This window comes from Stigmatopora argus, chromosome 12 (genome assembly GCF_051989625.1).
Source record: "Stigmatopora argus isolate UIUO_Sarg chromosome 12, RoL_Sarg_1.0, whole genome shotgun sequence".
NCBI classification, from domain to species: domain Eukaryota; kingdom Metazoa; phylum Chordata; class Actinopteri; order Syngnathiformes; family Syngnathidae; genus Stigmatopora; species Stigmatopora argus.
Genome location: NC_135398.1, coordinates 4357830 through 4382254, shown reverse-complemented (window position 1 = coordinate 4382254; position 24425 = coordinate 4357830). Strand labels below are relative to the sequence as shown.

The 24425-nt window shown below is 41.3% G+C and overlaps 2 protein-coding genes across 17 annotated transcripts in view; both read right to left on the bottom strand.

Moving 5' to 3' along the window:
• epb41l3b (erythrocyte membrane protein band 4.1-like 3b) overlaps positions 1 to 13982 on the bottom strand; it is a 32674-nt gene extending 18692 nt beyond the window's left edge. For 4 of the 15 annotated variants that reach the window (XM_077614985.1, XM_077614987.1, XM_077614989.1 and 1 more), the window contains exons 1-3: positions 7323 to 7562; positions 1901 to 2085; positions 310 to 450 (exon numbers count right to left, since the gene is read on the bottom strand). In XM_077614985.1, coding sequence (XP_077471111.1) covers positions 310 to 450; positions 1901 to 2074 — 315 coding nt within the window. In that variant the 5' untranslated portion in view covers positions 2075 to 2085; positions 7323 to 7562. Of the gene's footprint in view, positions 1 to 309; positions 451 to 1900; positions 2086 to 7322; positions 7565 to 11891; positions 12089 to 12140; positions 12187 to 13384 lie in introns of those variants that run through there. The other 11 variants (XM_077614975.1, XM_077614980.1, XM_077614979.1 and 8 more) reach the window with 6 other exon arrangements.
• Positions 13983 to 13997: 15 nt separating this feature from the next.
• Positions 13998 to 24425, bottom strand: part of tmem200cb (transmembrane protein 200C, genome duplicate b) — a 15584-nt gene continuing 5156 nt past the window's right edge. Inside the window, exons 2-4 of one of the 2 annotated variants that reach the window (XM_077614994.1) lie at positions 23902 to 24058; positions 19560 to 19897; positions 13998 to 16071 (exon numbers count right to left, since the gene is read on the bottom strand). In XM_077614994.1, the coding sequence (XP_077471120.1) occupies positions 14689 to 16038 (1350 nt within the window). In that variant the 5' untranslated portion in view covers positions 16039 to 16071; positions 19560 to 19897; positions 23902 to 24058 and the 3' untranslated portion in view covers positions 13998 to 14688. The remainder of the gene's footprint in view (positions 16072 to 19559; positions 19898 to 23901; positions 24059 to 24425) is intronic. The other variant, XM_077614995.1, reaches the window with a different exon arrangement.

Here is a 24425-nt window from a genome sequence, read left to right as displayed (position 1 = left end):
GAAACAAAATGAACTCTTAAAAGCTAGCACTATATTCGTGTCTCTTAATGCTTCTGGTCTTTCTTTGCATTTCCCTGCTATTTCAATTTGGACTTTTCTGCCCCTCACAGATCAGTTGTGAAATGATAGAAATTAGCATGCTAAAACTTATATCAGTATTTAAGTATAGTTCACAGCATGTGTTGGGTTTTTCCAATCCTGTATTGTTACTTTAAAATGGACTCAAATTACTATATTAGACCTCCCCAAATCCCTTTGAATAGGACACAAACAAAGACCATAAAAATGAATCAGTGCCCAGGAACTCACCTCCACATTGACTGTATAGTCAGAGCCATCTGGTAGCGTCACCTTACACTGCATGATCTTGACCTTCTTCACTCCTTTTAAAGGAGACCTGGATAGACGACTGGAAGATGACTGCTGGGACTCTTGATCTTCTTGTGTTTCCTGACACGGAAAGATCATAAACATTTATTTCATTGCATGAACGATTCTACACACTCCATCATATTTGGAGACTGTAAAAGGCCAAACTTCTTGCCCAGCTTCCACTTCCCTCATGCACGGTATACGTCTTTTAAAAAAAACACCAGTTCTGTCACGTCTGCAGGATAAAATTAGGACCTGCTTCTCCAAATGAGTTGCCACGTGGGCAGTACAACCAGGAAGTGTGCCCGTAGCAGTCTAGTTTGTCATCCCTAGGTAAGATGGTGGCGCCCTGAGCGAGCAATGGCAGGCACAAGTGAGTGAGTTTTTCCAGATTTTATGCAAGATACGTTTTTTTTTTTTCCTCAAATTTCCTTCATAGACGTCAAAATAAATTTTGTTTAATGTTTTATCCGTTTATCTTTTCTCTATTTTGAATGGTGGTTCAGAAAATGAGATGAGATAAGCCATATCCCTGATTCAGTCATTTTTTAAAGCGACAAGTACGGCGTATATGCAAGAAAATACGGTAATTGTTCCGGTCGAAATGTCTGAATGTGTTATGGAAGACTACAATCCATGCCTGAAAAAAACAGTCTGCAACAGGGATGATACATATTCTATTTCTCTAGGGCAGAAAAACAACTCTTCAGTAATTTCCTCCAGACAAAAAGCCACAGTCATTGGGTTTGAGTGCATTTGTGCGCAGTGGCTGTAACTTGTCAGCATCCTGCCCTTGAAATTGGCAAGCTGACCATAAGCAGCACAACCGTAAATTTGCATGAACTTCTCAATTCACAGAAAAACGATGACACAAAGAAGAACAGCTGGAAGATTATCCACATCCTCATTCCAAACTCTGTTACCAGGAGTTTGCATTTCATTTTGGCAGAAGTGGTTTGGGACAGATGAGAAACTAAAAGCTTCACATGCAAATAAAAATGATAAATGTACATAATATTCACCCATTTGTAGAAACGTTCCCATTTGCATTAAAATTTAATAGGAATGGTTGTTTGTCTAAATGTGCCCACCAATCTAATTGCCTTTGTGAAATTATAGTACATTAAATTGTTTTTAATTCTTGCAATTGACCATTATCTACTCCTTTCCAAATAAAAAGTATACTTAAATTGGCATTAAATTAAATTCGAAAATTCTCGTGATCTCTTCTGCACTCCTCCAGTGTTGTTAGGCAACATGAACATATGGAAGGGAGAGTTGTTGGGAATCTCGACAACCATGGAATGCATCAAGGTGATTTTCTTCCAAGAGAAGCAAAATCTTCACCAAGAACATTAATCCTAAACACTTTGAAGATACCATTAACCAGTGGAGAAAGTGAACACTGTCATGTGTTTCTCTGCATCTGCCACAGGCTCATAATGACCAACCATGGACACAAAGGAACAATTGACCGAGCCTGTGATGCGTTTCCTCAACCCGATATGACACGAGTGGGTGCTCTGACCTGTTCTTTCCTGGCCGGCGTGCTGTGTCCCACGGCGGTGGGTAGCTGCTCGAGCTGCTCGTGAAACGAGGAGGCGGGTTCAGCAGCTTTCTGGGTCTCCTTGGGTGTCTCTGTGGCCTCCTCTTGCTGCTGCTGTTGCTTGGCCTCAGAGTCTGAGCCTGATTCGGTTGTCATGGTGAATTAGACTGGAGGGGAAGTTGAAAGAGGAGGGCAAAGAGGAAACGCGGATGAATCAGCTGACCACTTAGAAAATATGGCACACAAATGTAGTCCCTAAATCAGTGGTCTCCAAGCGATTCCACAAAGAGACGCAGCGGATGCAAGATTTCATAACAAGCAACCAAACAAGACGATCCCTTTTAACATTCACCAATTTGGTGTTTCACAAGGCTGGTAGTCAGGTGCTACTTGTTTTTGCAGAAAGCTTGTTGGTTAAACTGTTTGTCCTGGATCAGTTGGAACAAAAAAACAGGACCCACGGCAGCCATTGAGCTTGGAGACTACTGATTTAGATTGACAAAAACAGAGATTTAAAAAAAATGGTTACAATGGCTAGCTCTAGTTCACATGTGTCAAAGTGGCGGCTCGGGGGCCAAATCTGGCCTGCCGCATCATTTTGTGTGGCCCGGGAAAGTAAATCATGAGTGCCGACTTTCTGTTTAAGGATCAAATTATATAGTAGTAGAGTATAGATGTATATTAAATTTCCTGATTTTTCCCCCTTTTAAATCAATAATTGTAATTTTTTAATCCATTTTTTCTGTGTTTTTAGTTCAAAAATAATTTTGTAAAATCTAAAAATATAAAAAAAAAGCTAAAATAAACATTGTTTGAGATCTATAAAAAACTGAATATTCAGGGCTTTTAATCCAGTTCTTTTAATCCATTTATTAAAAAAAATCTTAAGGTTATATCTAAAATGGTCCGGCCCACGTGAAATCAAGTTGAAGTTAACGCGGCCCGCGAACCAACCCGAGTCTGACACCCTTCCTCTAGTTCAAAGACCAGCTGCGTAAAAGAAATCAAGGACCCGTTACGTCCCCGCAGGTTGTAATTGGCCTAGTGGGAGGAATTATAGGACCGTGTTTTGACAAACAATGATGACAGATTGTATTTGGTGCAATGGGTCCCAAATGTTCGTAACTATCTGGAGGTTAAGTTTAAGCGATCATAGGGTATGCGCTCAGGATTTGTGGGTATCTGTTGCTGCAGGATAGATAGTGGTGGATGAATGCCATTCTGCAGCCCCCAATCTCCTCCTCCCTTCTGATCTATAAATAGGACACTGTTTATTCCTTGGTAGAGAGGACGTCGGGACACCGACTCAACAAAGACTGCATTTTGTTCTGAAGTGTTCCTTGAAAAAATCTTTGCAGCAATTGGATGATAACGCTCAAGAAATAAGGATACAAACCATGGACTTAAAGGAAACAGAACTAAAAGAGGACTGTACTACTTTTTATAATAACGACACTACCATATGTTTTACTGCTATAGACATACGATCTTTGCATTCCAGGCTCACCGCAGAGGTCCAGAGGTCTTACATAATCTGTACCAAAATTCAAGGACAGGTGATACTAGTGTATCATACGTGTTATATACACAAAAAAATATTTGTTCAAAGCTATTTTCTTGAAATATTTTGCGAATTGACATAAATGCATCAAAAGGGTAAGACAAACTACTTCACGAGATAATGACAGTAGACTACTGGACAGTAGAATTGCTACTGGATGGATTGTGATACGAACCATACGATATTAAAGTTTCCCATTTAGTGTCATCATCAATACATATTTCTAGACAAACACTAAAGACACCAAACAGATTCTGATATAAAGTAACGTTTGCGTGACAATAGCCAGACCCTTGAATTTCAAAATATTCACTACAGTGCATGTCCACTTAAGTCAATGTCAACAACAACAACAACAACAAAAGTGAATGTGCAGCACTGAATTAGCCATCATTTAAAAGCAGCAATAAATCTGACCTCACCATGTCTGAGGCGTTTATAGCAACTCTAAAATTGTTTTCTCCGAGTGGGAATTTCTTGGGTGACTTCAAACATGCTGATCAGGTTCCTTTTAAATACTCGTACTGTACAAAATGAAGGTTGTAAAAAGTCGATAATGAAAAATACTTTACAAGTTTCTGGATCAAACCGGCCATACAGCTAAACTTTGCCTTCAAGGAACTATGGGGAAAAGGGCAGATCAGCACTATAGAAATTGAAGAAATAATACATTCAGTCACTGGTGACAGGCTCTCCTCACAGGGGCAATAGAACAAAGCACACAAGTTGTCTTGTGCATGGAGCGCTTGGGCATAATGTGTAAAAGAAAGACATTGACGGGCTATTTTGAAGAAGTATAAAGAGAGGAAGGCGATCCAATTCAATCATGACAAAAGCCACTGCAGTCCATACTTTGTTTGACAAGGCACTTTCAGAAATTGCTTGGTTTAAAAAGGCAAAAATATGTTGAAATAAGGGATGGCCCATAATTTGATTTCATTGGGCGTAATGTATTCGCTGGAAACAGGGAGTGACGAGTTCTATGATGGAGGAAATGAGCGAGAACGTCACATTTTTTTCAGTTTTAAATTAGAAAAAATTGATAAACAACTGAATTAATTTACTTTCAGTGGTCATCCTGCTTAAAAAGGCAATGAGGCAATAAACATAGCCACACCCAAAACACCCCCTTGGAAACAAAGCATCACCAGGGAACCATTAAATTTTTGCTTGATGCCAAAATAATCCCAGAGAAACTGATCAGAGGCAGCAGTACACCAAAGCATAGACCAAGGGTGTCAGACTCGGGTTGGTTTGCGGGCCGCTTTAACGTCAACTTGATTTCACGTGGGCCGGACCATTTTAGATATAATATTTAGATTTTTTAAAATAAATGGATTAAAAGAACTTGATTAAAAGCCCTGAATATTCAGTTTTTTTATAGATCTAAAACAATGTTTATTTTAGCTTTTTTAAATATATTTTTAGATTTTACAGAATAATTTTTGAACTAAAAACAGAAAAAATTGATTAAAAAATTACAATTCTTGATTTAAAAAGGGGGAAAATCAGGAAATTTAATATACATCTATACTCTTCATTTTAATTTGATCCTAAAACACAAAGTCGGCACTCATGATTTACTTTCCCGGGCCACACAAAATGATGCGGCGGGCCAGATTTGGCCCCGGGGCCACCACTTTGACACATTACATAGACCTTCACTTACGGTATATCGCTATATTGTAAGTGTCACTGAGAATCTCATAGCTATAGGATGGATCTCAATTAGAAAGGTCCATTTGCGATCACGTGACATATACGCAAAAGATCCTGTCTGGCCATCTGTGTTAGGTGCCATTAGTTGGAGTACAACACAGCTGGACCTCCGATCCACCACACTCGTTCGGACCCCTGAGGCGCACCGAGGTTACATTGGCGGCATTTTTCTGACACGACACTTTGGCCATATGCGAAGCCGGCCCCTCCCGAAACGGGCCGCCAGCTGCTGTGCACAATTCCAGCCGATGTAACAGGAAACCATGTTGCTGGTCTGGACTTTTGGAGGGAGAGTTTCCAGATCCCCAAAGTGCTTTTAAGTGGTCTGAATTGGAAGCAGGAGGGCTGCGCAATTGATTTGCTTAGCCCAAAACAACCTGTTTTCTTGTCTCTCTTGATGAGATTATTACAGAATCCATTCACTGACGTTTATTCATTCATTTTCAACACTGCTTATCCTTGTCAGAGTCGCGGGGTGCTGGAGATTATCCCAACAGACATCAAGACGACACCCTAGACTGGTCGCCAGGCACAATCTCACTCTTTTTACATCAAACAGAGGTATTCATACAGTCCTGATCCTGATTTAGATGCCATTTGACTGATTTTGGCGGATTGCTAAACTATTATTCCCGTATCAAATTGGGAATAATTGAAACTCCCATTAGGGCGGCCCGACAGCTGAGTGGTTAGCGCGTCTGCCTCACAGTGGGAGTCCTAGGTTCAAAGCCAGGTCGGTCCACATATGTGGAGTTTGCGTGGATTTTCTCCGGGAACTCTGGTTTCCTCCCACATTCCAAAGACATGCATGGTAGGCTGATTGGACACTCTAAATTGCCCCTATGTATGAGTGTGAGTGTGAATGGTTGTCTGTCTTCTTGTGCCCTGTGATTGGCTGGCCACCCATACAGGGTGTCCCCTGCTTCTGGCCTGAAGTAGGCTGGGATGGGCTCTAGCACCCCCCACGACCCTAATGAGGATAAAGCGGTTCAGAAGATGAAACTAAAAATGAAGTGAAACTGCCATCATACATTAATTAATTGTACAACTTTTCCACTAGCATAATGTACATGTGACTTAAGTGGGACAGATTTGCAGGGACATATAGTACCAAAAATGCTGAATCAAACTGAATCAAACCTCACTCGCCTGTCACGAGCACAGTTCAGCGCAATAATTCTTGTTTCTACTGCAGCTGCTGGGATCGGCTCCAGCATTGGATTGGATTGGATAACTTTATTCATCCCGTATTCGGGAAATTTCGTTGTCACAGTAGCAAGAGGGTGAGGATGCAGAAATAGGAAATCCATTTTAGACATCCCCCTTAAGACTAGGCGGCTCAGAAAATGAATGCATAACCAGATCGACGCAACTTTTGACTATTGCGATCAACCCACTCGGAACTCGAGTTTTTGCCTACAACTCCTGAAAACTTAAAGAAAAGTCAGATCCCTTTAAAGTTGTAACTTATTGAATAGGAATGGTCCTTAATCAGCCACAGAAACATCACAAAATGTCAAAGGCATCGACAAAGAAATACAGAAATACACTCATTATACAGATGAAGGAACAATAAGGCCTACAATGTTGAACAACAACGGGACAGTGTGGCTCTCAGAAGGCAGCCTGTTCTGGGACTCGAACAGATCCGAGCTACCGGAGGGATGCGAGGATGCGAAAAGGGGCCACGCCGAGCGAGTGTCACCCTGACCACGCCTACCCGCAGTGCAGATCAAAAACAGCCCCACAATGTGTGCCGTCCTGGCCGCCGATAACCTTCCAAATTCCAACCCCGCTCGCTAGCCCGCGGGGGCCGGCCCACAACCGGGGGCGTCATTCTAAAAGCTCCAGATTGTTTTCCTTTCGCCTGTAGACCAGACCGTAAGCAAGCTAGCTCACCTTTAAAGTGGCCCAAGTCCGATAGCTAAGTAGCTTTAGCCTCGACGGTAACGTTTCAGTGCAACATATGCAGAATTTGGACGCTGCTTTTCGGGTATAAACATCATTGTTTGTCACCTACGTGCGATCGCGACCCAGAAAGCGGCGCCTATGACGTGACGTTGAGTTCCCTTCCATTTATAACGACGAGACATAGAAAAAGGTGACAAAAATGTTGTCATTTACCAGAAGGAAGACGTTCCTCGCCGGCCTGGTTACGCGAGTTGAAGACGCCGTGCGTGGGCTTGGGTTCCCCGACTGAACTGCCGCGCTACCCCGGTTCATGCGTTCACCCTCCGCCCCTTCGCTGTGCTGCCGAGAGGAGAATTGTGGGAAATCGAAGCCCATACTCGGAACTCACGCACACACGTGCGCGAAATCACGCGTCTGCTAGCGCGCACGCGCAACCAATTAATGGGTCGAGGGTGAATGATACAAATGACTGACGTCACCAAGTATCCCTTTATATTCGGCGGTGCGTTCAATGGATGCATTAAAAACATGAACATTTACTACTCATTACTTATGTAATAGTAATCTGGTTATTTTCATAGACTATGTCTTTGAAATGGTAAAATTACAAATGTGACGTTTTTGTAATAATTGTGACGTTTTCCTCTTGTTAAAATGCATTCATTCAATGTATTGATTTATTTGTGACATTTTCCTCTTGTTAAAATGCATTCATTCAATGTATTGATTTATTTGAGACGTTTTCCTCTTATTAAAATGCATTCATTCAATGTATTGATTTATCTCACAAATTATTGGTTACAGAATCTTATAATCACATTCTTAAATAACTAGTACATATATTTTAACTAAGTAGGCAGGGTACACCTGAATAGGTTGCTAGCCAATTGCAGGACACAAGGAGACAAACAACTATTGACTCACACACTCATGTCCAGGGACAAGTTAGGTTCAATCAGCCTGCCAGCCTCAGAAGATGGAATACCCGGATAAAACCCACACACAACTGTGAGCCAGACATGCTCACCACTGTCTAATGGAAATTATTCACACAAGAAAACAAAAGTGTGACAAACATCCGACGACAAATACACAAATGCACCGCCACGAGATGGTCGAAGCGCGTGCTCGTTAGCACGCAGATATGCCAACGTAGGTTTCTAATGAGGTTGTTCCCTCTGGGTGTTTTTGTGCCTATTTGCCTTCTGCCTCCCAGAGGGTCCTTGCCTGACCCAACTTGGTCAAACATTTGACTTTTATTTCATATAATTGGCGACACACTGCGCGACAGCACATACCCATCCCGGTCAGATTAACTGTCCGGTTTAGCACATTAATTTTGTGAACAGCAACAAAGTTGGTGACTCTTAAGTCAAGCTAATTGTAGCATGGATCATAAAACAAGCACATTGAAACGAGGCCTGCCAGCAGACGGACAAGGGAACAAAATACCCATGTAATCCCACAAAGCAATAATAAGTACACTGCAGTGTCATTATTACGATGATGCAATGTCTTTTTTTTAAATAATTAACTCTTAACTGTGTTGATTTGGCAAGGTGACATCAAATGCTAAACTGCCTAATTTAACCCTAGAACGGTAACCCTCTATTTCAGGGGTTACCTTTCCCGCTTCCGAAATAGAGGGTTACCATGGTTACCGGGGAAAAATGGGTACCCTTCATGCACCGTCTTGCTTAGGACCCATTTTTTTCCCTCAGTAACCATGGTAACCCTCTATTTGAGAAGCGTGAAAGGTAACCCCTGAAATAGAGGGTTACCATTCTAGGGTTAAGGAAGACGATCACAATCTTTTTTAGCAAATACTTGACTTTGATGCTGTGATCAGTCCACAAGCAATCAAGATTTAACCAATGTGCTTCAAATTTTCAATCAAAATACTTCACCTGAGCCCCAAATTCTATCAAAATACCTATCAAGCGAACAAACAACTACTATACTAAAAATCCACTCCAACCCAAAGGGAAAGTGGTCAAACTTCCACTTACAAACAGTGATAAAAATAATGCAAATACAAATGATAAGAGCACAATCGCAATCAACTATATGAGTCAGATGTGCATAGTGACTTGTTACAGGTAAAAGTGTACACGTGAGCAGATCAATGCCTCATCACACGCTGGCTCAGCACAATGACACACGACATGTGACGTGCGAACTCCGCTTAGCTTATGTGGCTGCTTAACGCTTCACTTTTTTGCTGCATGCACACTTCCCTATTCTTGCACTGCTGTTCATCTGCCACCTTGACCTAGTTTAACCTTAAACCACTCATGTTTACGGCATTATCTTTGTACTTGAACAAACCACCTATAGGCTTCGGCACCCAATCGGTATCGGCAAAACATATCTTGAGACAAATCGGCTTGGATCGGGAGTCAAAAAACTAACTCACCATGTTTGAAAAACAAACAATCCCACGCCCCGACATCAGAAAAATCTGCCAACAAACCAATCCCACCCTCTGTCCACAACTCTGAGGTCATCTTTCTTCCAAAACCGAACCACTTTGCATGAACTTGGCGGCTGTGTCATGAACTGGATGAACTTCGAACAAGTTAGCCCACATCCCGCTTGTTTTCGTTCCACCTCCAATTTCCAAAGCCAGCGCCCCCTAGCATCCAGCTCCATTCCGCAACCGGGTTATCGAGCGCACAAATGGCAACATTAAAACCCAATTTGGATGCTACAAACTAGGCCAAAGGTCTCACATCTAACCTCTGCTTTGAGGAACAAACCTGTGAAGACACAGTCAGCATAAGGAAAGTCTTATCGCAAGCAGTTGTAAAAAATGTTTTTGCAACCTTTGGAAAGTGACTCGTTTATTGATTGTGATTGTAGAAGAAGCCGTTTTAAAGGAAAGGGAGGGTCTAAAAAAAAACAAAAAAAACTGCTGCCGTTAATGGAATAACTTGATCTTCAACCGGGGTTACAGTTTTGAGAGTGACATTGACTACTAAACTATTAAAACGTTTGCAGAACAACCAATTAGATTCCAGTCATTAATTTTGAACATAAAAACCAATCACAATTGACAAATTTTGTGACTTAACGTTACTTTTTTCCTAAACATGGACAACTATTTTGTCATCAGTGAATCCAAATGACCTAACCTTGCATATTCTACATTCTTTGGGAGACATCTTTATAAAACTTGAGTCTTTAATCAACCGAACACGTGTTTTCATGTTTTCATTACTATCCCAATCCCTGGCTAATCCTTATTCCCACTAAAAATACCCAGCTCGCGTTTCTGGCGGCGCTACGTTGTGTGATAACGTCTTTTGTAACTGGTTTAGCGCACTACTCGATGGGATTGAGTCATAAGCGATATCTCCCATGAGCCTTAGGGGCATCTTGTGCACTTTTGAGACTGGCTTGCTTCCAAATCACGTTTCCGACAGTTAAACCAGTAACAAAGAATGCCAAACTGTCAAACACAAGGTATTCCAGAGCTTGCTCATATCGCATTACTTCCAATATTTTGACTAATTTCATACCTGTCAATCTTGGCCAATTGCTCCCCTAATTAATGATTGCAATTCCCCATAAAAATACGCTGTACACAATTTGAAATGATCAACAAACTTATAAAATACGGGAAAAAATGTATAAGTTGGCAGGTATGAAATACTTATATCTGAAAATAATCACTGTTTTAAAAAGAAAAAGGAAAATATTTTGTCGTTTAAACTCTGCAAACACAACTCTCACGGACTTTGCCCTACTTTTATCTGTCTGGCCCTGTACATTCACCTTCATCATTCCACTTCACTCATAAACCAGCAGAAGGTCCACGTGTCTGCTGACACATGACACGGCAATAAAAAAATAAAATACGTCGGCAATAACTTTTTGAACTTATTGATTCATTCACGGTTTCTATTGTGGTGAGAGGAAGCGCACACGCTGAGCATTCCCTTTTCCACAGGAAACATCTGATCATGTGTGTAAAAGACGTCTGTTCAGCACTCACTATACTTACTACACACCAGAAAGACTCATTCTTGTGGATCAATGTGACCTGTCGCATGTTTTGCTGTCTATTTATATGTAAATATACTGTTTTAATGGAGAAAAAAATATTTGAAAGCGTTTACAATGGGATATTTTTACTATCTATTTTTAAATCTTCATAATTTCCCATATAGTAGTTGAAATTTCAAGTTATATGACTATTGCTTTTAATTAACTTTTGGATTGTTTTGCCTGTTTCCATTTTTGGTTTTTTTTCAAATATCTTGGTGATTTGTTTATTTTTTAATTAGCATTTTTGGATTTTCACGTGATGCACGTTGAATAAACTTGTGTTTAATTGTGCTTTTCAAATACATTTGCTTTATTTTTTCACATTGAAATGTTAATGAAAGGATTTTTTTTGTTAATAATGTTCATTCATTTATCTTCTGTAGCACTCATTCTCAGAAGCGTCATAGGGATTCAACCCTTGATCTCAGAGCCCTGAAGCAACATGCTAACCACTATTCCGTCATTTCGAAAGTATAAAATGTTGTCAAAATGTTCAAAATTATAATTAAACGACTATTTTGTTACTCTACATATTACCCCCTTTAATATTCAATGCATTTTTTTTTTAATCACAGAGGGGCACAGGTGGGCCACTCCCAAATCAACAATTGAATCAATGTCCCTAACATATCTCCACATATCTACATATTTATATCCACTTGTTGACAGTAGACATGACATGTGAGCATACCCTCGTGTCTATTTTTCTCCTATGAATGAATGAAGACTCACCATTTCACATTCCAGGATAGCAGAAGATGGGGGCGGGGGGTCGCAGGCATGAGAAGAGTGGTCAGTCACGGTAAGTCAAGGGTACCCAGCAACAGAACAAACATACATTTAAAATAAAATCATGAGCGTCTGTTTGTATTCATGTTCAGGGTGGAGAAACATGTCATAAAAACAACTTTGTTAAACATATTTGTGTGCATAACCTCTGAAACAAACATTTAAAAAAATAAATATATATAATTATAATACCTGACTTTTTCCAAAAAGAATCCCAGGCTGCGTTGGAGGCTCCCGGCTGTGAAAAGAAAGGGTCCTAAAAAGTCAGCTGCTTTCACTTGAGAGCCAAGAGGAACCCTCAACAGTGGGCGGGACCAAAGCGACTGTAACCCCGCCTCCAATCCATCCTCGAAACGCCCCCTTGGTTATTTCACAACTCTACTGACACCTGTAGGAGACTTAAAGAACGGTTTTATCTATGATTATTTTCCCTTTTTTGCCACTGGAGAGCAGTCAAGCTGCAAATAAGTTTTTAGACAATTTTACACACTGCTTCTATTCTTTATGATATCACACATTTATGCAACATTTTAGTGCAACTCTTGAATTTGTCCTATAAGCTATAAAGTGCAGGAAGTTTTATCACCATATAGGTGCTCTAAATGTATTGAAACCATACATTGTGACATATACATCAACATATGATGATGTTGGATAAATAATAATAATAATAAATAATGTAGAAATTGAAATGGTATCTGAAGTCCAATTTTGGAGGGTGTTATGAATGATGGATGAGAAACCCAGCTGCAAAGCTCATATTAATTGTATGAAATGGAAAAATTCCAAAGGCAATTCTGCATAAAGTCACATCTTTTCTTTACATATTTAGTATTGCTCCTTCTAACGCCTACACATGAATTACTATCCTAAAATGTGGGGGAAAACACACAAACAAAACAAAGACCTAGATTCAGATTACAGAAAAGAGCAATAAGAATCACATAAATCTCCTTACAAACCAACTCTCCATCAAATTTAAAATTGAAGGATTTGGTTGATTATAAAACTATCCAAGTTACGTAAAAGTAAAACCTCGCTCAACCGTTTGCAAAGAGAACCCAAAAGTTTTCCCAATCCAGAGATAATAAACATCGCCTCAGTTCATTCAGTTTTGTTAGTTTTTGAGCAAAAATAAACCAGTCCGGCCCATCTAAAGTGCGACGATGCAGACCAAGCTGACATACAAAACGACTCTAAAACATGTTTCTTCATCTTTTAATGGTTTACCATGATGCAAGTGAAACTATTCGGCGCAAACCATCTACTTCGCATTCGCTTGTGCACAAAAGGGAAGGCCTACAGAGTCTTGGGGAAGCGGGCCAAAATGGGACAAGTGCTTGGGTGTCCAAGTTCAAAAGTTAGTCCAAAATGTGTGCGGGTAAGACACGGTCCTCTCACCAAGGTCCACGTTGGCTCCTATATCAAACACCTACCTGAGATTCCTCTAGGCATGTGTAGACGGTTTCAGTTTTGCTGCTACAGATGATTCTGCCTTTGAATCAGGTCTGCACGGCTCCAAGCTGTGCTTCTGTTTTGTTCTGCCTCTCTGTTGATACCAAAACAAAAAGAAACAAAGCCAGTATCCAATCCTGATGTTTGTTTACAAACCCTTCAAAAGGTCTTTAGTATTGCTCTTGCTACATTGAAAAAAAATATAGAAAAATCACATCATAACAGTTGAGTTGTGGCATGTGCGAAATAGGAGGCTCCTTGCCCTTGAGTCTTGGTGATAAAGTAGAGGCTCATCTCTTGACCGGATGAAGTAAAGATGTGGACAGTGGCCCCTTTCACACTGGCCATTATAGATGTGGGATTGAGGTTAATCTGCAAAATGGACATTGGACAACTGACATTGCGTCAGTGATTTTTTTTTTTGAAGGCTTGTACCACCACTCCAAATTCACAGGCCCTACTGCTGGACAGTGAAAAGTCTTCATTTTCTGAACCGCTTAGGCTCACAGGGGGCGCTGAAGCCTATCCCAGTTCGTGACCGGACGTTTGGTCGCCCGGACGTTTGGTCGCCGGAGGTTTGGTCGCCCGGACGTTTGGTCGCTGGACGTTTGGTCGCCTGGGTGAATATAATTTTGAGAGCTGGTTTCAACAGTAGATATTTAGATATTAAACTCTCTCTCTCATGAATATAATTTTGAGAGTTGGTTTCAACAGTAAACTCTCTGTCATGTTGTCAAACGTCCGGCGACCAAACATCCGGCGACCAAACGTCCGAGTACCATCCCAGTTGACTTCAATCACCCTAAATAGGTGGCTGGCCAATTGTTGGGCACAAGGAGACGGACAACCAACCATACTTGGGTGCAATTTCGAGTATTCAACCAGCCTACCCTGCATGTTTTGGGAATGTGGGAGGAAACCGGAGCACCCAGAGAAAACCCACGCAAGCCTGGAGGGAACATGCAAATTCCACACAGTGAGGACTCATCTGGGGTCGAACCCTCGACCCCAGAACTGTGAGGTCGACGCGCTAGGATGAAACAAACGTCGACTTGTCACAAGTATAACGTCTATTAACACCTAGGAATCGCAGGCCACGCCCTTTTTTGCCTCAGAAAAAATGGCAGTCTTCTCAGTTGCTCTTAAGCATCTAATTAGGTGAATCAGTGTACCTGTTAAGTAATTGTGAATCATATCAAATGTAACGTCTTGCTGAAAACCAAAGCTGATGAAATGCCTTAGGAGTGTGAAAGGGGCTTCTTGTCCGAGTTTATCAGGATTTTCTTCACGATTCCGTCACTTGTCCCTTCAGTACCTGAGCGTCCTCTTCCCCATCGACCCCGTCTGTAGCTACGACTTCCTGCTCGCCATCCCCGGCCGACGACATGTCCGGCGCATCAAAGGATTCCCCCCCCAGGTCGCTGAGTTTGATGTAGCCCTTACTGTTGGTGCGCTCTAGACGGGGGCAACTGAAGCGCCTGCCCCTCTCGCCTTGGTGGGACGTGGTCACCGACAGGCTGCACCGGCGCGCTGACCTCGGCGGGTCTGTAAGGGAGTTGAGGGACAGCCGCGAACCCAGCGCCCTAGCGACCGGGGAGGGCAGAAACAAGCTGGGCGGCTCGCCGGCAGGCGTGTTTTCGGACGGCGGTTTCGTCTTCTCTTCGCTAACCGGCGCTTCTTCTTGGTCGTTCTCCGTTTCAATGACCACGTCGTCCTCCGCCTCGCAGTTGTTGAGCTTGATGACCGGGAGGGTGAAGGCGTTGACCGAGGAGGTGACGATGGAGGTGGGATCCCACTGTCGGGGCTGAGGGGCCTCCTCGCCTCCATTGCTGTAGTCCTTGTAGATGCTGTAAACCGTGTCCGTGAACGTCTGGACATCCTTGGAGCAGCTGCGCGAAGGACGTCGAAAGACCTCGTCGCTGCCCAGTCCGGCCGACGAGGGCCAGGAGCTGCGCCCCGCCGGTTGGCCCCCCGACCCACCCTCCACGCTCTTAGACTGGGTGTAGTTGACCAAACCGTTAAGAGGCGAGTATTCCTTGGCGTGGATGCTGTGCAGGTCTATGACCGTGGAGTAGATATCTCTCAGGTTGATGATTTTGGTTTTCTTGTCCCGGTTCTCGTGAAGGACGGCGTTGGCGCAGATGAAGAGGAAAATCCCAATGCCCATCACTAGCGGTCCGAAAACTTTGAGGTTGTCCGAGTATAGGTAGTTGTCCAGAAAGTCGCACAGGAGACCGCAACGGGAGGGCGAAGGAGCCAGGTCGCTGATGTTGGAGCGGCTCTGGTTCACTTGCTGAGGGGGATCTCCACCCATGCCGGAGGACACGTTGAGGCTTTGGGAGTAACTCATTCTGCCATGGTGAACCCCTGTTCTGCGGCGCTCCTGGTACTGCTGCTGGTTTTGGCTGGGCCAGTACCCCAGCACGGCCATGGAGACGCCCACCAAGAGGACCAACAGCCCGACGCCCGCCACCAGGCCGGCTGGCGAGCATAGGTTGAGCTTGCCCTTCACCACCACCACGTCGGTCTTCTTCTTCTTCTTGGATTTCCGCTTCTTCTTGTTCTCGGCGCGGTTCTTGGAGCGCAGGGAGTCCTGGCGCCGGTTCATCCGCAGCAGACCGCCCGTGGCGATCATGGCGGCGCTTGGGCAGCGGGCTTGTCACTCAACCTGGAAGGGGAGCACAAGTAAGAACATGAGGGTCCACGCCGGGCAGATGGCAGACGCTTGCTGTGAACCAGAGATTAGACGTGTAATCCTGATTCCTCACAGTGGATGGATGGATTAAGAAGTAGGGTTCCACCACCAGATGTTCAAAGGAAACTACTGCTAGTGTGAACATTCACTTTGGGGCCATGATTAAATTGGAGGTTATTATTTTTGTTTGTGTATGTATGCTTAGATACCGTAGCTGTCAACCTCGGCCAATTGCTCCCCTTATAAATAATTCCCCTTATTAAGCAATAAAAAAAAATATTACAAACACAACACGGCATGGCACATATTTACTCACATAAGGCGCACTTAAGTCTAAAATTTTCTCTTTAACAAAACAAATGGCTGAGTGTTAAGACCTACCGTATGCATGCATGTACATCTATGTGTATGTATATATGTGCTTATATGTATATATGTGTATGTGTGTGTATATATATATATATATATATATATATATATATATCAGCAACACACTTATTTATTTATATATTTATTCATGTATTTATTTATTTATTTACTTATTACCAATCTATTTATGTCTAAAATGCCTTTCCTATTTTTGCATCCTCACCCTCTTGCTACTGTGACAACAAAATTTCCCGAATACGGGATGAATAAAGTTATCCAATAATTCCAATGATTCCAATTTCCTCGTGGAGGTGGCGATGGAGGTGGGGTCCCACTGTCGAGGGGCTGAGGGGCCTGTACATATGTAGCACTTTTTGACACTAGCAGCTCATATGTAATATTCCCCTGCAGTTTAAATTAAGAGGCTGGTAAAACTCAAGGCATTTCCATTCACTTCAATGGGAAAACCCTGATTTACCAAGCGAGTCATGACTGTCTTGGTACATTGCTTACTGACGCGCTATATATTTATATAGTGAAAAGGCTGAAGTGACCTACGTGCGTCCACATATCATTCTCAAAGCACAACAACATTAGCAATCGACAATGACATTTTCCGCTGCTATCAGTGACCGAGAAGATCCGGATTAGAGCCAAAAAGGAGAAGACGAGATCGATTTGACCAAAAAACATCATTTTTTAAAAACTTTTTTCCCGTACAAAAGTTCTTAACTTGAAATGATGAAAAAAAAAGTATAAAATATGGGGGAAAAGGTATAAGTTGACAGGTACGATCGATATACATATATGGTCTGTGTATCATCGGTGTTGAGAGGATGTTACAAGCATACACGGTGCAAAAATAGAACTGCGAATGGTTACTTTTAGCTTGAGTGGGCGATCAATCCAGTTGCGTTTGATCTACAGGCAGAAAATGCAACACTTCAGCTATATTAGTCATCAAAATGCCAATCGGATGCCACTGGATCAACGCAGCCAAAAGTAGGAATACAGTCTACATTTTCCCACTTGGCTCTTACATGCCAATATGTACACATATTTACATCTCCAAGCTGGGCTTCAGAGGATGTGATGCATCCAGACAGAAGACCACCTACGCCCTCCCACCCACAGTCCTTCGTGCTCTCTTCCGGAATAGATTTCAGTGTAAAGATGACAGCCACACACTTACGTACACCATTACAACCCCTGAACAGTCGACTCCTCGTATACTATAACTTGTTGTCCCTTTCTAAGAATAATTAATGATAACTCACCATCATGGAAATATTTTTAACGGCGGCCTGGCGGCCAGCGTTCTGGGTTTAAAGGTTCGATTCCAGGTTGGTCCTCACTGTGAGGAGTCTGCATGTTCTCCCCGGGCTTGCGTGGGTTTTCTCCGGGTACTCCGGTTTACTCCCACATCCCCAAAACATGCATGCTAGACTAACTGGTTCTAAATTGCCTCTACGTATGTGAGCTAGCGTGAATGGTTGTCCGTCTCTGTGTTTTCTGTGATTGGCTGGCGACCGATTCAGGGTGTCTCCCGCCTGGTCTCCGTAGTTAGCTAGGATAGGCTCCAGCACCCCATGTGACACTTTGTGAGGATAAGCAATTCAGAAAAGAATATTTAACAGCAAGGTGGCAAACTGTTAGCAGCTTCCCGAAATTTGGTATAATTGTGTATCGGAATCCTTTTCAGATGAACTGTAAATTCTGATTTAATAGTGCATCATATGAAAAATATTTAATTTTTTTTTCATATGTTGATACACTACATATGGCATCGTTCTAGATAAATACTACTTCTCAAACTAAAAGAGAGTGACTGCACCCCATTTGGAAAGCAAAAAGTCAGCCCTAAATTCAATAAGGATTGATTCTATGCATGCATTATCTAAAATTATAAAGTAATTGTGATTAGCTATAATAAATTTCCGTTTACTACTTTATGAATTGTAACAAATGTACATTTGCCATGTGTTACTCCATTGCAATTTCTACTCATGAGAGGGTAAAATGAAGAAAAACTGTACATATTAGCACTTTTTGACACTAGTAGCTCATATGTAATGTCCCTGCAGTTTAAATTAAGAGGCTGGTAAAATTCAAGGCATTTCCATTCACTTCAATGGGAAAACTCTGATTTAACAAGCGAGTCATTTAAGTGACAGACAACAAATTGAAGTCGCGTTTGTTGGCACGAGTGCATTTCCACCGTGCCGTCATTTAAAAATAACGGTTATCGCCAAACGGTTGCCATCTCAGTCGCTGTTCCCCGACTCCTTCTTTTTGCATCCTCACACTCCCCCTCCTTCCCGTCTTACGTACGCCCTTTCATCCAGCACTTCCATAACACGTGTCAATCAAAAAGATCATTTGATCTCCAAATTAAGCAAAAAAAAAACACCTCATTAGCTTATGCAGGCGTACCTAATGAAGTGTCTCGTTTAGTGGCGTAAGGTCTAATTACCAGAGATCTGCCTTATTCTGTAATTATTCCATAATAATTAGCCTGGGAATAGAGGAGATGTTATCTAGGGTGTGTATTAATATTTTTTCCAACCAATTTTTGCACCACATTAATTTTTTTATGTATTCATTAGGGGGTTAATGATGAAATGGGAGATTATTAATGGGTGTGGATTGTCTGAATAGCTAGGTTCGGGTCCATATGTTGGGAAATGGTGAAGACAAGGGGAAGGGGAGTGGGGGTCTTTATTTTAGCGCAATGTAGCTCCAGTAATGTTCTGTTGACATAGCGCCATATCTGTTTAGTGTATCTGTTATGTATCTGTTCGTGTGTCATGTAAATGTGCGCTCGTGCCTGAAAATGTCCAGAACCGACGCACTTGACGATCCAAACATGGTCGAATTTGGATACACGAGACACGGACTTGGAAAAAAAAATGGCAAACGAACAACGCACCTAAGAAGCAAAATAAAAAAAAGAGGAAAAAGTTCGTTTGCATCGCTCGGAACCGTGGTGCGTTCACGGTCTTCTTAGAATGCGGCAAAAGCTATGGAATCCAACAGGGTGTTCTTATTAAAATAAGACGTGCTGGAGGAAAATGGGTATCAATCAGGCTTACCTGCTTTAGAAATTAGGGGCGTCCTCATAAGAAGGCATCGTCGTCGATGTGCGCCACTTTGACGGCGGAGCTGCGAGGAAGAGGGGGGAGAAGGGAGGGAAAGGAGGGGAGAGAGAGAGAGAGAGAGCTCACAATGGATGCGCTACAAGCTCAAAGGCTTTTGGGAAGGGAAAAAAAAGCAAGGGAGGCAGACAACGCGGGCAGGGGCGGGTCGAGCTAAGCAGGAGCCTCTCCACATGATGCACATTTGTCATTTCTGACTTTTATGCATGATGACTTGGCTGCAATGCATCCTTCTGCACATCCAGAAAGCCAATTGTGTGTTTGCATTGTCCTTCCTAGGCAGAGAGATAAGGGTGTCAAAATAGCCTCCTCAATTGTTTCCTTTTTGTATTTATTTATCTCATGTCATTTTCTGAACCGCTTTATCCTCATTAGGGTGGCAGGGGGTGCCGGAGCCTATCCCAACTGACTCCCGGGCCAGTGACGGACAACCGTGGACACTCATACCAATGCCTAGGGGCAATTTAGAGTGTCCAATCAGCCTACCGTGCATGTTTTTGGAATGTGGGAGGAAACCGGAGTACCTGGAGGAAACCCACGCAGGCCCAGGGAGAACATGCAAAGTCCACATAGATGGACATGACCTGGATTTGAACCCAGGACCCCAGAGCTGTGAGGCCGACGCGCCAAACACTTGCTCCACCGGTCCGCCTCGTATTTATTTATGCTGTATTATTTAGTATTATTTAATGCATTAGAAGGTTTAATGTAATATTGTTGTCAATGTTAGTGTGTTGAAGTTATTAGTTAGGATTATTTGTTTATTGTTTAGATTTTTTTAAAAATTAAAAACACTGGAGTCTGTTTGATTATGCTTTCTGACTCTATTCATTTATTATGTTATTCATTGATTTAAGTTTATTCTTTTATCTTACCTTTTTGATTCCGTCTTTAATTAAATATTCTGACTCTATTCATCTATTATGTTATTCATTGATTTAAGTTTATTCTTTTATCTGTTACCTTTTTGATTCCGTTTTTAAAATCGTCTTTAATTAAATACATTTGGAAAACATGATCATTTACTTATTTACCTATTTGTTCATTTTATTTGTGACTTTTATGTTTATTTTATTTTATATTATTAAATTTATGGGAGCATTGTAGTAGTATAAGATAGCAAAAGAAGCTCTCTGAATTAAAAAAAAAACTTTTTTTAAACGATGGGACATTTTGGTTCACTTGTAGTATTAAGGGTGGTAGTAGTAGTAGAAATTTTCATAAAAATGTACTTGTACTAGTGATACTATCGTCGTCAGTGGAAGTTGCGGTAAATCGATGAGTGAGTGAAGGCTGGGGGAGTTTGGGGGGCAACAGTGGAGTATTAAAAAGATGTAAATGACATTGGTCTGCTGTATTTAACCAGGGGGAAGATTTACGTTAATTTGACTGACAATCTTAAGCGTCTATCAGTCAATAAAGGACAAAAACAAATCCAGTCTCAGTGCACTGTATGTAACCAAGCAGCTAATCGATGATTGTTTGGCACATTGTGGCGATATCCAGAGAACAAAAGGAGTAAAATAGTTATCATATATTTGAAAAGACCACTGATGTTCATTTTATACTTGGATATAAAGTATATTTTCTTGTCAAATTGGAGGAAAAAAGGTAATAAATTATGTGACCGTATTTTTTCGCACCAGCCAAACAATGCACAATGAAGAGGAAAATCTCTTTATATTAATAAGTCGCACTGGAGTATAAGTTGCATTTTTAGGAGGGTAATTTTTTAAATATCAGAAATCAAGAACAAATATAGGAATAGTGAAATGGAAAACAACCAGCAGAAAATTATAGCCTAAAAAAACACACAACATAACAGGCTGTAAGTCACATGTGTCAAAGTGGTGGCCTGGGGGCCAAATCTGGCCTGCCGCATCATTTTGTGTGGCCCGGGAAAGTAAATCATGAGTGCCGACTTTCTGTTTTAGGATCAAATTAAAATGAAGAGTATAGATGTATATTAAATTTCTTGATTTTCCCCCTTTTAAATCAATAATTGTAATTTTTTAATCCATTTTTTCTGTGTTTTTAGTTCAAAAATAATTTTGTAAAATCTAAAATATATATATATATATAAAAGCTAAAAAAAAACATTGTTTTAGATCTATAAAAAACTGAATATTCAGGGATTTTAATCCAGTAATCCATTTAAAAAAAAATCTAAATATATCTAAAATGGTCCGGCCCACGTGAAATCAAGTTGACGTTAAAGCGGCCCGCGAACCAACCCGAGTCTAACACCCTTGCTGTAGGTGGTCATAGATAAGTCGCAAGTGCAGCCAAACTATGAAAAAAATGCAATTTATAGTCCAGAAAATACGGTAACTTATTTTTTTTTGGTTTTCTTGGAAAAAAAACTGGATTCTACTAATGTGCCTAGAGTGATGCCATTCCAAAAGTTTGGTCTTGACCTCTGACCTAATCCATCCCATTATATAGAACGCAAGGTGTGGATATACCGTGTCTGGATTTCATTTACTTCCGGGTTTCCATCCAAGCAAGCCAATTACCATCCTGTTCCATTTCCAGCAGTGCTGGCCTGATGCCAGAGACGCATGGCTGCCCTCATCCCAAACCCCCAAACGTCTGACATCTGTCTCCACGGCCCGCGCCGCTCGCATCTCATTAAACCGGACGGGGTCCGCCAAGACCTCAGGTGTTTGATTTACGAGCGGGTTACGCATCCGGCGCCACGATGAAGGTCAAGCCTATTCAAGTGCTTTGTTGAAGCTACTCAAAGACATTTATGGGCCCCTTGTGGGATTTGTTGACACATCCAGGAATGTGGAACGCTGGGAAATAATCACTGGAAGGACGGCATTGACTTATTGGACTGCGTCGGTTGCACATGAAATAAATCCAAGTTCTTGCCAAATTGAGAGGGGAGTGTAATTACATGGGAAAGTCTCACTGCAGTATTAAATCATTTAAAGTCACGACAAAAATGGGGTCTTTTTGTTCATGCTAATGGGACAGATGGGCCGAAACAAGGTGAAAGTGAATTAAAAACCAAATTATTACATATATTTTACAGTTTGGAGTTGAGGATGAAGTTTTAAGAGAATTTTCAAGAAAAGCTGAATGTGCTCGGACTCATTAAAACCTTAATCAGCACTATTTTGGGATCCTCTTGAGCAAAGTGGCCATGTTTTTGTTTTGTTTCTGTGAGGGCAAAAAGACCGCAGTTGTGCAATCGGGGATTATTCGCGCCTCGTTATACCGAGACCCGTGTGAAAAATTCTTCTTTCATCTCGACATAATATAGGTCATCTCTTGAGGGACAAAGAATAAACATCAAAAATTGTGGTGTGTGTGCTGCACGGTGAGTGAGTTCTTTTTACAAAACTGCGTCATATTAATGAGGTTCAGCGCTTTGAATTTGGGCTATCTGATTTGTTATTTATTAAATAATGTAAATGAAACTCGAATGTATTATGTAAATTAATTTTATCGGGAGCGTGTCCTTTTTTGGGTGAAAATATCCTGAATTTTGCTCATTCATAGTTTATTATGCATTTGTTTTGGGAAGAATCTAATGATAAAGTTTTCACTAAGTTGACTTTTCAGGTGGAAAAAGGCAGTTTTTTAGGGCGTCAAAAGTTATTTTTTTAAATCCTGTGGTTGGCAATAGAAACTTTTTTTTAAGTTAGAAATTATTAGGAGAAAATACAGGAATTGTATCTAATATTTATGTTTTTTTTTATATCACAATTTGTGAATTGCTCATCCTAACACACAGTACACTTTAGATCACGTGTTAAAGTGGCGGCCCGGGGGCCAAATCTGGCCCGCCGCATCATTTTGTGTGGCCCAAGAAAGTAAATCATGAGTGCTGACTTTCTGTTTTAGGATCAAATTAAAATGAAGAGTATAGATGTATATTAAATTTCCTGATTTTCCCCCTTTTAAATCAATAATTGTATTTTTTTAATCCATTTTTTCTGTGTTTTTAGTTCAAAAAATAATTTTATAAAATCTAAAAATATATATAAAAAGCTAAAATAAACATTGTTTTAGATCTATTAAAAACTAAATCTAACTAAAAAAAAATCTAAATATTATATCTAAAATGGTCCGGCCCACATGAAATCAAGTTGACGTTAATGTGGCCCGCGAACCAACCCGAGTTTGACACCCTTGCTTTAGATTGTTTGAATGCCACTAGTTAGCGACTAGTTAGTCTCATGCATACCTGTGACCTTAATGAGGATATGCGCTATCAAAAAATGAAAGCATCAGCATTCCAAAGATTGCATCCACTCCATCCCTTCACCGTTGCCTTAAGATGAGGAGAACGCTGGCAGCCTGCTGGGTTACCGTAGCAACCGTTTCACAATGCTTGTTGAAACACCCCAAAACACATTTTCTTTTTCATCTGGGCCTTGGGATAAAAGTGACAACTGATGGGACTGCTTTTCAACATGCACACTCTGCAAAAAAATAAAAAATACAAATGAAAAATTGAAATCCTTGCAATTGAGAGGCCGCAGGGAAAATGATAGAAAGAAAAATGTTGGCTTGACAAAATTTGCTGCAAAATTTGCACATTTTTGACATGTTTCAGATGCTGGTGACAAAGGCTGAGCTGTGTAGTTGTGTATATTACGTGTGTGTCGGTGTATTTTGATTGTGGAAATGGCCTAATCAGAAGAAGGACTGGTTGTCATGGATACGTGAAGCACAATGTCACCTGAGCAGGTAAAACAAGTCATTCGTCCTTTCCCAACAGCTAATAAAACAAGTCATACGACATCGTAACAATTAAAATGTTTGGTATCAAACTGTATTGCAATGAAT